The sequence below is a fragment of the Triticum aestivum genome, chromosome 7A (genome assembly GCF_018294505.1).
Source record: "Triticum aestivum cultivar Chinese Spring chromosome 7A, IWGSC CS RefSeq v2.1, whole genome shotgun sequence".
NCBI classification, from domain to species: Eukaryota; Viridiplantae; Streptophyta; class Magnoliopsida; order Poales; family Poaceae; genus Triticum; species Triticum aestivum.
This window is the reverse complement of record NC_057812.1, coordinates 203,267,354-203,283,482: the sequence shown is the minus strand read 5'-3', so window position 1 is coordinate 203,283,482 and position 16,129 is coordinate 203,267,354. Positions and strand designations below refer to the sequence as shown.

The 16,129-nt window shown below is 44.6% G+C and overlaps 1 protein-coding gene across 1 annotated transcript; it reads right to left on the bottom strand.

Moving 5' to 3' along the window:
• Window positions 1–2,389: 2,389 nt before the first annotated feature.
• Window positions 2,390–3,099, bottom strand: LOC123150928 (protein LE25). The gene is made up of 2 exons (XM_044570728.1): window positions 2,897–3,099; window positions 2,390–2,761 (listed from the first exon to the last, which is right to left on the bottom strand). The coding sequence occupies exons 1-2, from the start codon at window positions 2,981–2,983 to the stop codon at window positions 2,606–2,608; spliced, it is 243 nt and encodes an 80-aa protein (XP_044426663.1). The 5' UTR covers window positions 2,984–3,099; the 3' UTR covers window positions 2,390–2,605.
• Between the last annotated feature and the right edge of the window lie 13,030 nt (window positions 3,100–16,129).

Here is a 16,129-nt window from a genome sequence, read left to right as displayed (position 1 = left end):
TTTGTTGAAGTTGCCAGCCTTCTTATCTACCATCGTCACCTCGCCCATAACCAGTCTCCCTCTAACTCTGAGCAGCCAACCGTTTATGGTTGTAGGGGGTGGGCTATTTATACCCACAAGGCAACCCGACCTGATTTGTCCAAAATGACCCTGGGTCACTAAGGAACTCACACGTGTTCCAACGGTCAGATTTTAAACACACACGGCAACTTTACTTGGGCTACAAGCAAAGCTGACTTGTCCCACTCTGGACAAGATTCGCTCTCATAGTCTTCACTCGAAGACATAGGTTTTGGTTAAGCATCACTTCACTCATTCTGACTGGTTCTCTTGGACCCCATTTAACAGTACGGTGGTTCCTATGACTCAATAAAGAAGAAAAAGAACTACGAAAGATCTGAGTCTTTGAGCTCCATAGGCTTCATGCGATGTCTTCTCTTGTCATAGTCTTCAATGTGAATATCTTCACATATCACCTTTGACTTCAATGTCTTCATACATTTTTAGGGGTCATCTCTGGTAGGAAAACCGAATCAATGAGGGACTTCTACCTGTGTTATCCTGCAATTCTCACAAACACATTAGTCCCTCAACTAGGTTTATCGTCAATACTCCAAAACCAATTAGGGGTGGCACTAGATGCACTTACAAGTACAGGTACAATACTCATGCATAAATCAAGGTTATTCCTTGCCGTGCTGTAAGCTTCATCTAAAGTTTACAATGGTGCACGTCGGCCTTATTCGCTGCAGTAGCTCATTCAAACAAATATAGTAGAGAAATGCAAGATCTATCATTAGCACACACAAATAAAATCATATTAACAACTTCATTCACACCCAATCGGCTGTTCCCCAGTTGACTTATCAAATCAAATTAGTAAGTAGGCACAGCCAACAACAAACTGCTCAAAGATCCAACCTTTTATGTAAAAAGTTGTCATAACTCATCTTCTAGTTATTGTAGAGAGCTGGATGAAAACTGTGAGCCGTAGAAACTTGGCGAGAACCCATCCATCTCTTTTCCGGTCTTCGCGGTCACCACAAGCATGTGCCTGATGCTCCTTCCGCTGCGCTCCTCCTATTCTGGTGACACTGCCCAAGATTGGAGAACCACAAGAATTTGAATCAGAAATTGATAGAAATTACCTCCAAATAGAGCGCTAAGAAACCATTAAAATCCTATGAACTCAAATCCTACAAATCAATCGACCCGCAGAGCGCTAAGCCACCTTAATTAGTGGCATCTTCATGGATGCAGACGGTGAGGAGCCGCGGGCGGCGGCCGTGATGTTTGTTCAGCGGCGAGGTACCTGGGGTAGCAGAAGAGGAGCGGCGGCGCGGCGGCCCGCTCTCGCATCCGTTGGAGGAAGAGTGGTGGGGCGGCGGTCTGCTCTCGCGTCCACTAGAGGAGGAGCGGCGGGGGCGTCGGCCTGCACCCGCGTCCAACGGAAGAGGACTGGCGGCCTACATGCGATATCAGAGGAGGAGCGGCGGGGGCACCGTCCTGCTCTCGTCTCCGTCGGAGGAGCGGCGAGGACATCGGCCTACTCTTGCGTCCGTCGGAAGTGGATCGGCCGGGGCGACGACCTGCTCTCAGATGCGTCAGAGGAGGGTTGGTGGTCTTCTCGTTTTCCGCGGCCTTCGAGTTTATCAACAGGAAGCCCGGAGCGGAGGCGCGGGTGCGGATGGCGCAGCGGTGCGTGGCGCGGGAGGCACGGGCGGAGGTTCTCCGGCGGCGGTCGAGGCGGTGGCTGGCGCGGTTGCAGCAAGAGGGCGGACGAGGGGTGGGGCGGTGCCAAAATTGCTGGTTGCGTGAGGGTAGAGGGGAGCGACGTGGTCGGGGAACGATGTTAACCCAATGGCAATGATTGGTAATTAATTAAGTAATGGCAATGATGGGTAATTAAAGCGTAAAACGCATTTAGTATGCTGGAGGGATGTAGACCATCAGATTGCAGGTTTCGACGAATAGGATGAGGGTTCTCCGCCCTCTCTTTCTTTTATAGTGGTAGTAGATAGTAGAAACACATCCTGTACCTCCTTGGATTTCTCTACACAGAAGGGAGTACAGAAAACGCTCCGAACAAAGGAAATTTGTAGAAAAATCCTTCTTCATCCGTGCAACCACTGACAGAATGGCGAAAAACTTCGAACGCCTGACAAAAACTTCGAACACCACTCGGTTGAAAAACTTTTTATACGAGTGTTGATCCCTGCAACCACCAACACAACACAATGACCAAAAACTTCAAACACCGGTCGGTTGGAATTTCTCTGTCTTTGAGTGTCTCAGCGATTACAGAACGTAGCCCGTCGGCAATGAAGCAGACATCATCATCGATTAGCAAAAGAGAAGAAGAAAAGATAAAGCAGACATCATCACAATAGACCTGTGGTGAAAGATTGTTCGAGTATATATGATCGTAGAGGACTATGTAGACGGGTCGCATTTTTCGAAGCATCACATTTATAAGCCCAGAAGATGAAGGATCGAATCGAACCACATTCTATGACGGACTGCCGCTTATTTTGATTCCTCGATTCGCTTAAAACCGAGGTTACGCTACTACTACATGCTGTAGTCGGGCCTAGCTAGAAGCTAACTAGGTGCCGGTGACGATGGTGCGCCTCCCGGACCTCTCGGCGGCGTGGTCCCCCTTCTCATCGCGCTCGTCGGAGTTAACCTTGTGCATGCGGTCCTCCTTTTTCTCCTCCGCCTCGCGCTTCTTCTCCGGGTCCGTCGTCGTGGCCTTCTTTACCTGCAGCAGCAGCGCGCGCACGCACATCGTCCGGGCAAGGTTAGCTATAAGCGGAAGTCGCAGCTAGCACACACCTCTGTAGACTGTAGTGTGGCCGGCAATCTAAAAAGAAACAACTCAGCTCGGCGGACGGACCTTCTCGCCGGCGGTGGCCTTCGCCTTATCGATGCCGGCCTTGGCGGAGGAGGCGGCGTCCTGGACCTTGGCTTTGATGGTCGCCATTTCCTTCACCAATCACGTAGCGCGCGCTCACCGTTTGCTCTGACCACTCGATCTGCTGTCGCTTGCACTCGATCTTGTTGATAGACGCGCGCGGTAGCTTAGGTAACATGTATGACAGGTGGTACATATATAAAGGAGTGCATTCAAGGCCCAAACAGCCGGACCGTGCGTGGCACAAGGCAGGCCGGCCAGGTGCAGGCAATCGTGGCACCTTGCTCGTGCCTGCTCTTAGTATTCGGACGCGTGTTGGTGCACGTAATGGCTCGCCTGCTCTCCTTACATGCTTAGGTGGTACGACTTGTATATCTCGCATGCGCAGACGGCGCGCTTTCAAAAAGATGCACGGTGCCGCTGGCGGTGGTGGCTATCTCTTTCGTCGGGATGGTCGGTCTGAAGCTGGGTGGCCAGATCTCGAGATCCGTCATCTAGTTTCGGCTGTGAGTCGGGAAGACATGATTGTCGGTGAAAATCGAGCCGATGATAGGCGATGGCGGCGTTCTGCGTCGTTACCTTGATGAGGACATCATTGTAATTACTGTCGTCCCACTCGTGCTCCTCCGGAAAAATCTTAGGATCTGGTTTTCCAGATCGGACAATGGCGCTACTGCGGTGTCGTTTTGGAGCATCGTTTGTGGAGCAGAGTTGGAAGACAGAGGCAGAGGTGGAACGACTTCGTCTTGCACGAAGCTTTCGATGGAGATGTCAAGTCATGTTTGGCCGATAGGTGCTACGTTGTATCATGCCTGGTCGGCAGGTGTTACGCATGACAGATCTTCCAGAATCGTCGCATCTGGACGGACGAGCGTGGGGTGGTGGTGCCGTTTGGCCCGTGGTGGCGTCGACGGATGGATAAACTGGCAGGGATGATGCAGATCTCTCTCCTGAAGATGGGTCAACAGTTCGATGATGATGGCGGCAGCTAAAACGCGTGCATGTGGTGTACGCATTAGGTCTACTGCACCGGCTATGGGTCTCGATACGTTATGTGGATGGATCGACGACGGCATCGGTTTTAGATACGAGGAATGAGAGCACTATACATTATTGAGTTTTGTAGGTGTGAGTGGTGGCTTCCGGTGGCTTGATGTATGTTTTTGTTAGACTTATATTGAATAATAAATAAAGATAAACGTTTGCATCGATTGATGCAGAGGCTGGGGCTCTTAAAGCTCATTTAAGAAAAAAAATGTGTCGGTCGACCAAACTGCCGTAGGATTTATCGATTTTTCTATCGGAGAGGCCCAAAGGCATCGGTCGTTAGGCCAACCCCAGCGCACGACCCCAGATGGACGTCCGTTTTGGCTTGTTTTCGTCCGTTTGGGTTGTTGGATTATGGATGGGCTTAGGCCCATATAAGACACTAATCCCTGGTTAATCTTGAGGCACATGCATGAGATGGCAGGTGGTGGGAAGTTTAGTCCCACCTTGCTAGTTGAGGAGAGTTGAGACCACTTTATAAGGGCTGCTCTACCACTTGTCATTGGGAGCTTGGAAAGAGGAGTGGTACGCACACGCTCCTCCTCCGCCGCCCGCCTCGTCACGACACGCGCGCGCTGCGGGTTGCGGGAATAAGCCGAGTCGGAGCTTATTTTTGCCTCTCAGAAACGAATTAATTAATCAGAGATTAATTAACGAGTCGCTAACAGGTGGGCCACTGTCCGAGACGTTGGACTGTGGGCTGACTTGCGTTGCCGGGATTCGTCGACTCCGTTCGCGGGTGTGCGACCCTTCCCGGGAGTACGTTGACTCGGTCGTGGGCCTCCGCCCAGGCCCACGACTTCCTACCCGATGGCCTATATAAGAAGGATGTGCCCAGTGGAGTGACCTAGTTCGGTTCACTCACTCCCTCTCGCGTAACCTAGCCGTCATCTACTGTTCCTCACTCTGTGCTGTCTCCGATGACCCCATCCCGACGACCGCGTGCACGGCTGGTCGGGAGAGCAGGTGCCTCCAAAACCCTGTCGTTCGAGATCCTTCCCGGGAGAACGACAATAAGGTTTTTGGGGAGCGTCTCGACGCGACTGCTCCTGATTTGTCCCCAACTCCATTCGCCTCTGCTTCCACTACTTCCCCTGCATCGACACCATGGCCGCTGCCGCCAAGAAGAAAGCCACGGACGACGCCGAGGCGGCTGCTGCCGCCGCCGTGTTGGCCTGGCCAACCGGAGGGTATGATCTGTTCATCCCTCATTTACTCGTACTTGTACTAGCCGTATATGTGCTGCTCATAGATGGTTCGCTTCTATGTTCTGTACATGCTAGTATGCTTAGGTATAGCTATGAGATGCATACCTTTTATGCCATGCTTACCGTTTACTCGTGAATTAGTCTAATCAGAAAAGTGCTAATATTTTCAACAATCCAAAAACCTTATTTTAGGCACTTTTCGATTCAAGGCTTTGCTGCAACTCTGAAACCGGAAAAGTTTACTGGGACACATTTTAAGTGTTGGCAGACTAGGACCACCTTGTGGCTCACAACGATGAACGTGTTCTTGGTTGGTGGTGTGTCCCTTACAGAAACGATTGCTCCTGAACAGGAGAAGGCGTTTAGGAAGGCAATCACAATCTTTTTGGTAGCAGTTCTGAGTGTGATTGGAGACAAGTTGGTTGACGCATATATTCATATGGGGGTTGCCAAAAACTTGTGGGATGCACTCGAAGTCAAATTCGGCGCAACTGATACTGGCAGTGAGTTGTATGCCATGGAGCAGTTCCATGATTACAGGATGGTTGATAACCGTTCTGTATTGGACCAGGCTCATGAGATACAGTGCATTGCTAAGGAGCTGGAGCTCCTGAAGTGTGAGTTACCGGACAAGTTTGTCGCAGGTTGCATTATTGCAAATCTCCCTCCTAGTTGCAGGAAATTTGCTACTTATCTCAAGCACTTGAGACGTGAATTCTCTGTCGAGGATGTCATCGATCATCTCAGTGTTGAGCAGAACTCGAGAGCAAAGGACTAACACATGAAAGTGGCAGAGGGTTCTTCTAGAGCCAATGTGGTGCAGAAGAACTTCCACAAGTTCAAGGGAAAGAACTCTGTCCAGCAGAATACTACCTTTAAGAAGAAGGGTAAGAAGAAAGACAAAAAGATAGATGGCTGCTTGACTTGCTTTTCAGATGAACATTGGGCAAACAAGTGCCCAAACAACTACAAGAAGCCAGCACAGGACTCCAAGTCTGTAAATGTCACTCTGAGCAACAATGATGTGGCATCTAGGTATGGTAATATGTTTACCATACTTTCAGTTTGTCAGTCCACCGATTGGTGGGTTGACACTGGGGCCAATATTCATGTGTGTGCTGATGTGTCTTTGTTTTCTTCTTACCAGGTCACACGAGATTGTTCCGTCCTGATGGGGAATGGCGCGCATGCTTCTGTTCATAGTGTTGGCACGGTAGATCTAAAGTTTACTTCGGAAAAGATCGTGCAACTGAAGAAACGTGCAGCATGTCCCCGGCATCAAGAAGAATCTCGTTAGTTGCTCCCTTCTATATAAAGAAGGGTTTAAGTTAGTATTTGAGTCTAACAAAGTAGTCGTATCCCGGTATGGATTATTTGTTGGAAAAGGATATGATTGTGGTGGTTTGTCCCGCCTTTCCCTGGAGAATTTCTGTAATAAAGTCGTGAACCAAATTCATTCTAATGTGAACGAATCAGAGGTTTGGCATTCACGTCTTTGTCACATAAAATTTTAGTTGTATGACGCGGCTAGCTAAGATGGACTTAATCCCGAGTTTCACTTTAGCCAAAGGCTCTAAGTGCCATGCGTGTGTGCAAGCTAAGCAACCTTGTAAGCCTCACAAGCTTGCGAAGGAGAGACACCTGGCACCATTAAAGCTCATACATTCTGATCTCTGTGAGATGAATGGTGTGTTGACTAAAGGTGGAAAGAAATACTTCATGAGTCTGATTGATGATTCCACTAGATTCTGCTATCTGTATTTGTTAAATACTAAGGATGAGGCTCTACACTACTTTAAAGTCTATAGGGCAGAAGTTGAGAACCAACTTGAGAAGAAAATAAAACGAGTTCGGTTAGATCGTGGTGGAGAGTACTTTTCTAAAGAGTTTGATTTATTCTGTGCGGAACATGGTATTATTCATGAGAGGATGCCTCCCTACTCACCCCAGTCAAACGGGGTAGCCGAACGGAGAAACCATACTCTAACTGATTTGGTTAACGCCATGTTAGATACATCGGGTTTATCCAAGGCATGGTGGGGGAGGCCGTATTGACATCATGTCATATCCTGAATAAAGTTCCCACAAAGGATAATGATACTACTCCCTATGAGCAATGGGAAAAGAAAAGAACTACACTCTTTTACTTGCGCACTTGGGGCTGTTTGGCGAAAGTTAACGTGCCGATAACCAAAAAGCGCAAGTTGGGACCAAAGACCATGGACTGCGTTTTTCTTGGCTATGCCAAGCATATCGTTGGCTATAGATTTCTAGTGGTGAAATCTGATGTACACGACGTGAAGGTCGGTACGATCATGGAGTCTAGGGATGCTACATTCTTTGAGGATATTTTCCCCATGAGAGATATGCAAAGCACTTCTAGACTAGAATCTGATGAGACTTCTGAACCTGCTATTCCGATGGAATATTATGAACATAAAAGTGATAAGAGTTCCACGGAGGATGACAAGGAAGCTCCTGTTAGGAGCAAGAGACAGAGTACTGCAAAGTCCTTTGGTGATGATTTCCTTGTGTACCTCGTGGATGATGACACCCCCAGTTCCATTTCAGAAGCTGATGCATCTCCTGATGCTGACTACTGGAAGGATGTGGTCCGTAGCGAGATGGATTTCATCTTGGCTAACGGGACATGGGAAATCATTGATCGTCTTATGGTTGTCAGCCATTGGGATGTAAGTGGGTGTTCAAGAAGAAGCTTAGGCCCGATGGTACTGTTGAGAAGTACAAGGCTAGGCTTGTGGCCAAGGGTTATACCCAGAAAGAAGAAGAGGATATCTTCGACAATTACTCACCTATGGCTAGACTGACAACCATTCAAGTGTTACTCGCTTTGGCTGCCTCGCATGGTCTTCTCGTCCACCAGATGGACACTAAGACGACTTTCCTTAACAGAGAGCTAGACGAGGAAATTTACATGCAACAGCCAGATGGCTTTGTAGTAAATGGTCAGAAAAGAAAGGTGTGCAAGTTAGTGAAATCTTTGTATGGCCTGAAACAAGCGCCTAAGCAATGGCATGAGAAGTTCAACACTACTCTGGCATCTGTTAGCTTTGTTGTGAACGAAGCTAACAAATGTGTATACTATCGCTATGGTGGGGGCGAAGGAGTTACACTGTGTCTTTATGTCGATGACATACTGATATTTGGGACCCACCTCAAGGTCATTAAGGAAGTCAAGGCTTTTCTATCTCATAACTTTGAGATAAAAGACCTGAGCGTGGTTGATATTATCTTGAACATCAAGCTATTGAGAAATTCTGAGGGTGGAATTACACTTTTGCAATCCCACTATGTTGAGAAGATTTTGAGCCATTTTGGATATTCGGACTGCAAACCTTCTACAACACCATATGACCCTAGCATGCGGATTCGGAAGTTCGAAGGCACGACTATTGATCAATTGAGATATTCTCAAGTAGTTGGTTCACTGATGTACCTAGCATGTGCTACTCTTCCTGACATCTCATTTGCTAGGTGCAAACTGAGCTGGTTTGTTTCCAATCCGGGAGATGTGCATTGGCATGCTGTTGAGCGAGTGATGTGTTACTTGCAAGGTACTGCGAACTATGGGATTCACTATTCTGGGTACCCGACGGTACTTGAGGGATATAGTGATTCGAATTGGATATCTGATGCTGATGAGATGAAAGCCACAAGTGGACATGTCTTCACACTTGATGGTGGTGCTGTTTTCTGGAAGTCTTGCAAGCAGACGATCTTAACCAGATCGACTATGGAAGCAAAACTCACAGAATTAGACACATCATGCATCGAACCAGAATGGCTTCAAGAGCTTTTGATGGATTTGCCGGTGGTTGACAAACCAGTGTCGGCTGTCCTTATGAACTGTGATAATCAAACGGTGATTGCCAAGGCTAAGAGTTCAAAGGACAACATGAAATCCACAAAGCACATAAGAAGAAGATTGGAATATGTCAGAAAATCAAGAAACTCCGGAGTAATAGCGTTGGATTATATCGAGACGTCTAACAATCTGACAGACCCTTTTACGACAGGGCTATTAAAGATTGTGATAGAAAATGCATCGAGGGAGATGGGTATGAGACCCATGTAAGTTGCCACGGGGGTAACCCAACCTATGTGATCGGAGATCCCGTGAATTAGGACCCGAGAAAACAAGCCAGCGGTCAACTGAGGAGAGTATCCTTAATTAACCCACTCCATTGGAGATGCAGTAATACTCTCAATTCTGTAAGGCAGGCTAACTTTTGTCTTAATGTGTTCCAAAGCTTATGTAAACAAGATGCTAACCTACAGAGCATTCTTTGGAGGAACACATCTATGGGAGCCCGACTGCTGGTCACAGTCTATGAGACTGGGTAATCTCTAGTAAGCTCATGAGAAGGTACAGAGTATGACTAATAAGCTCCAACCATGGGGTTTAGCCTTCGGCAACCACGTATCAGCTGACAATAGGCGAAACTTCTGCACGCCAAACTGACAATTCAAGGAATAGTCCATTGTTCAGTTGTGAAGAAGTCGAATCCTGTTGCTCTAGGTGAAAGTTCAACTTAACAGTCTCCATTGAAAATCTTGGTATAACAAACATTGTTTGGAACAATTGACAAACTTATGTGCCTCGAGATCTGGTGGGGGATTGTTGGATTATGGATGGGCTTAGGCCCATATAAGACACTAATCCCTGGTTAATCTTGAGGCCTATGTATGAGATGGCAGGTGGTGGAAAGTTTAGTCCCACCTTGCTAGTTGAGGAGAGTTGAGACCCTTTTATAAGGGATGCTCTACCACTTGCCATTGGGAGCTTGTGAAGAGGAGTGGTACACACGCGCTCCTCCTCCGCCGCCGCCCGCCTCGCCACGCCTCGCCTCTCAGGAACGAATTAATTAATCAGGAATTAATTAACGAGTCATTAACAGGTGGGCCGCTGTCCGAGATGTTGGACTGTGGGCTGACTTGCGTTGCTGGGATTCGTCGATGCTACCTCTTGAGCACTACGTTGGTTTTCCCCGAAGAGGAAGGGATGATGCAGCAAAGTAGCGTAAGTATTTCCCTCGGTTTTTGAGAACCAAGGTATCAATCCAGTAGGAGGCTACACGCGAGTCCCTCGTACCTGCACAAAACAAATAAATCCTCGGAACCAACGCGATAAGGGGTTGTCAATCCCTACACGGCCACTTACGAGAGTGAGATCTGATAGATATGATAAGATAATATTTTTGGTATTTTTAGATGCAAAGTAAAATAAAAGCAAAGTAAATAACTAAGTATTGGAAGATTATTATGATGAAGATAGACCCGGGGGCCATAGGTTTCACTAGTGGCTTCTCTCAAGAGCATAAGTATTCTACAGTGGGTGAACGAATTACTGTTGAGCAATTGACAGAATTGAGCATCGTTATTAGAATATCTAGGCATGATCATGTATATAGGCATCACGTCCGAGACAAGTAGACCGACTCCTGCCTGCATCTACTACTATTACTCCACTCATCGACCGCTATCCAGCATGCATCTAGAGTATTAAGTTCATGAAAACAGAGTAACGCCTTAAGCAAGATGACATGATGTAGAGGGATAAACTCATGCAATATGAAGAAAACCCCATCTTGTTATCCTCGATGGCAACAATACAATACGTGCCTTGCTGTCCCTACTGTCACTGGGAAAGGACACCGCAAGATTGAACCCAAAGCTAAGCACTTCTCCCATTGCAAGAAAGATCAATCTAGTAGGCCAAACCAAACTGATAATTCGAAGAGACTTGCAAAGATAACCAATCGTACATAAAAGAATTCAGAGAAGATTCAAATATTGTTCATAGATAGACTTGATCATAAACCCACAATTCATCGGTCTCAACAAACACACCACAAAAAGAAGATTACATCGAATAGTTCTCCACAAGAGAGGGGAGAACATTGTATTGAGATTCAAAAAGAGAGAAGAAGCCATCTAGCTAATAACTATGGACCCGTAGGTCTGAGGTGAACTACTCACACTTCATCAGAGGGGCTATGATGATGATGTAGAATCCCTCCGTGATGGATACCCCCTCCGGCGGAGCTCCGGATCAGGCCCCAAGATGGGATCTCGTGGATACAGAAAGTTGCGGCGGTGGAATTAGGGTTTTGGCTCCGTATCTGATCGTTTGGGGGTACGTAGGTATATTAGGAGGAAGGAGTACGTCGGTGGAGCAACAGGGGGCCCACAAGGGTGGAGGGCGCGCCTGGGGGGGGGGGGGGTTGGCGCGCCCCCTACCTCGTGGCCTCCTCCTTTGTTTCTTGATGTAGGGTCCAAGTCCTTTGGATCATGTTCGGTGAGAAAATCACGTTCCCGAAGGTTTTATTCCGTTTGGACTCCATTTGATATTCCTTTTCTTCGAAACCCTAAAATAGGCAAAAAACAGCAATTCTGGGCTGGGCCTCCGGTTAATAGGTTAGTCCCAAAATAATATAAAAGTGGATAATAAAGCCCAATAATGTCCAAAACAGTAGATAATATAGCATGGAGCAATCAAAAATTATAGATACGTTGGAGACGTATCAAGCATGCCCAAGCTTAATTCCTGCTCGTCCTCGAGTAGGTAAATGATAAAAACAGAATTTTTGATGTGGAGTGCTACTTGGCATAATTTTAATGTAATTCCTCTTAATTTTGGTATGAATATTCAGATCCGAAAGATTCAAGATAAAAGTTCATATTGACATAAAAATAATAATACTTCAAGCATACCAACTAAGCAATTATGTCCTCTCAAAATGACATGTCCAAAGAAAGTTCATCCTACAAAATCATATAGTTTAGTCATGCTCCATTTTCATCACACAAGAATGCTCTCATCATGCACAACCCCGATGAGAAGCAAGCAATTGTTTCATACTTTAGTAATCTCAAACCTATAAACTTTCACACAATATATGAGCGCGAGCCATGGATATAGCACTATGGGTGGAATAGAATATGATGATGGGGGTTATGTTGAAAAGACAAAAAAGGAGATAGTCTCACATCAACGAGGCTAATCAATGGGCTATGGAGATTCCCATCGATTGATGTTAATGCAAGGAGTAGGGATTGCAATGCAACGGATGCACTAGAGCTATAAATGTATGAAAGCTCAACAAAAGAAACTAAGTGGGTGTGCATCCAACTTTCTTGCTCACGAAGACCTAGGGCACTTGAGGAGGCCCATTGTTGGAATATACAAGACAAGTTCTATAATGAAAATTTCCCACTAGCATATGAAAGTGACAAAACAAAAGACTCTATATCATGAAGATTATGGTGCTACTTTGAAGCACAAGTGTGGAAAATGGATAGTAGCATTGTCCCTTCTTTATATATATATATATTATTTGGCCTTTCTTTTTCTGGCCTTTCTCTTTTTTTATTTGGGACAATGCTCTATTAATGATGATCATCACACTTCTATTTATTTACAACTCAATGATTACAACTCGATATTAGAACAAAAGATGACTCTATATGAATCCGTCCGGCGGTGTACCGAGATATGCAATGAACCAAGAGTGACATGTATGAAACAATTATGAACGGTGGCTTTGACACAAATACTATGTCAACTACATGATCATGCTAAGCAATATGACAATGATGAATATGTCATGATAAACAGAATGGTGGAAAGTTACATGGCAATATATCTCGGAATGGCTATGGAAATGCCATAATAGGTAGGTATGGTGGCTGTTTTGAGGAAGATATAAGGAGGTTTATGTGTGAAAGAGCATATCATATCACGGGGTTTAGATGCACCAGCGAAGTTTGCACAAACTCTCAATGTGAGAAAGGGAAATGCACGGTACCGAAGAGGCTAGCAATGATGGAAGGGTGAGAGTGCGTATAATCCATGGACTCAACATTAGTCATAAAGAACTCACATACTGATTGCAAAAATCTACAAGTAATCAAAAACCAAGCACTACGCGCATGCTCCTAGGGGGATAGATTGGTAGAAAAAGACCATCGCTCGTCCCCGAGCGCCACTCATAATGAAGACAATCTAATAACACCTCATGTTTCAAATTTGTTACATAACGTTTACCATACGTGCATGCTACAGGACTTGCAAACTTCAACACAAGCATTTCTCAAATTCACAACTACTCAACTAGCACGACTTTGATATTATTACCTCCATATCTCAAAACAATCATCAAGCATCAAACTTCTCTTAGTATTCAAAACACTCATAAGAAATTTTTTATTAATCTTGAACACCTAGCATATTAGGATTATTTAAGCAAATTACCATGATATTTAAGACTCTCAAAATAATCTAAGTGAAGCATGAGAGATCAATAGTTTATATAAAACAAATCCACCACCGTGCTCTAAAAGATATAAGTGAAGTACTAGAGCAAAACTATATAACTCAAATGATATAAGCGAATCACATAGAGTATTCTAACAAATTCCAAATCATGTATGGCTCTATCAAAAGGTGTGTACAGCAAGGACAATTATGGTAAACTAAAAAGCAAAGACTCAAATCATACAAGACGCTCCAAACAAAACACATATCATGTGGTGAATAAAAATATAGCTCCAAGTAAAGTTATCGATAGAGGTAGACGAAAAGAGGGGATGCCTTCCGGGGCATCCCCAAGCTTTGGCTTTTAGGTGTCCTTAGATTATCTTGGGGGTGCCATGGGCATCCCCAAGATTAGGCTCTTTCCACTCCTTGTTCCATAATCCATCAAATCTTTACCCAAAACTTGAAAACTTCACAACACAAAACTTAAAGTAGAAAATCTCGTGAGCTCCGTTAGCGAAAGAAAACAGAAGACCAGTTCAAAGTACTGTAATGAACTCATTATTTATTTATATTGGTGTTAAACCTACAGTATTCCAACTTCTCTATGGTTTATAAACTATTTTACTAGCCATAGATTCATCAAAATAAGCAAACAACACACGAAAACCAGAATCTGTCAAAAACAGAACAGTCTGTAGTAATCTGTAGCTAGCGCACGATCTGGAACCCCACAAATTCTAAAATAAATTTCTGGACGTGAGGAATTTATCTATTAATCATCTGCAAAAAGAATTAACTAAATATCACCTTCCAAATAAAAATGGCAGCAGTTCTCGTGAGCACTAAAGTTTCTGTTTTTTACAGCAAGATATCAAGACTTTCCCCAAGTCTTCCCAATGGTTCTACTTGGCACAAACACTAATTAAACACAAAAAACACAACCTAAGCAGAGGCTAGATAAATTATTTATTACTAAATATGAGCAAAAAGCAAGGAATAAAAATAAAATTGGGTTGCCTCCCAACTAGCGCTATTGTTTAACGCCCCTGGCTAGGCATAAAAAAAGCAAGGATAGATCTAGGTATTGCCATCTTTGGTATTAGGAAAGAAAAGAGCAAACTTGCTATCTATAGAATTAATCCATCTATTTTGATAGAGCACATGTCTATTAATGGTAGATGAAAGATTAAGTATGTTACGGAAATTTGTATCTAGGCTAGCCTGTATCTCTTTAATAGATTCATTTTGGTAAGAGAGCAAAAGAGATGTAGATTCAACTTTCTCATTCATGGGGTGCTCAAATATGGTTTTGATTTTTTCATAAGTGTCTACGACATCCCCTTCAAGAAAACCTTCTTCAAATAAAGAATCTAAGACATGCTTAAAAGAAGAAGGAAGGGCAATATAAAAGCTTTTTAAGTAAACTTCAATTTGGTATTGAGGCACATAGCTAGCCCTAATCCTTAATAGTCTATACCAAGCATCTTTCAAAGATTCATCAAGTAAATAACGAAAAATTCCAGAATCATCTTCATCAAAATTATTAATATTCTCATTGATAACTCCGGTCGGTTTTTCCATAGTATCTTTATTTATGAGCTTAGCGAGGATAGAAGGGTTGTCTAAAGTACTAAAACTTTGGAGAGAACCCCCAACCATTTTTGATTCAGACATGACAGAAGAAAAGCGAGCAAGAAGAGAGGGCAAATAAAATGGCAAGGGTGAAGTGGGGGAGAGGAAAACGAGAGGCAAATGGCAAATAATGTAATGCGGGAGATAAGGATTGTGATGTGTACTTGGTATATTGACTTTTGCATAGACTCCCCGGCAACGGCGCCAGAAATCCTTCTTGCTACCTCTTGAGCACTGCGTTGGTTTTCCCCGAAGAGGAAGGGATGATGCAGCAAAGTAGCATAAGTATTTCCCTCAGTTTTTGAGAACCAAGGTACCAATCCAGTAAAAGGCTACGCGCGAGTCCCTCGTACCTGCACAAAACAAATAAATCCTCGCAACCAACGCGATAAGGGGTTGTCAATCCCTACACGGCCACTTACGAGAGTGAGATCTGATAGATATGATAAGATAATATTTTTGGTATTTTTTACATGCAAAGTAAAATAAAAGCAAAGTAAAAAAGCAAAGTAAATAACTAAGTATTGGAAGATTATTATGATGAAGATAGACCCCGGGGCCATAGGTTTCACTAGTGGCTTCTCTCAAGAGCATAAGTATTCTATGGTGGGTGAACGAATTACTGTTGAGCAATTGACAGAATTGAGCATAGTTATGAGAATATCTAGGCATGATCATGCATATAGGCATCACGTTCGAGACAAGTAGACCGACTCCTGCCTGCATCTACTACTATTACTCCACTCATCGACCGCTATCCAGCATGCATCTAGAGTATTAAGTTCATGAAAACAGAGTAACGCCTTAAGCAAGATGACATGATGTAGAGGGATAAACTCATGCAATATGAAGAAAACCCCATCTTGTTATCCTCGATGGCAACAATACAATACGTGCCTTGCTGCCCCTACTGTCACTGGGAAAGGACACCGCAAGATTGAACCCAAAGCTAAGCACTTCCCCCATTGCAAGAAAGATCAATCTAGTAGGCCAAACAAAACTGATAATTCGAAGAGACTTACAAAGATAACCAATCATACATAAAAG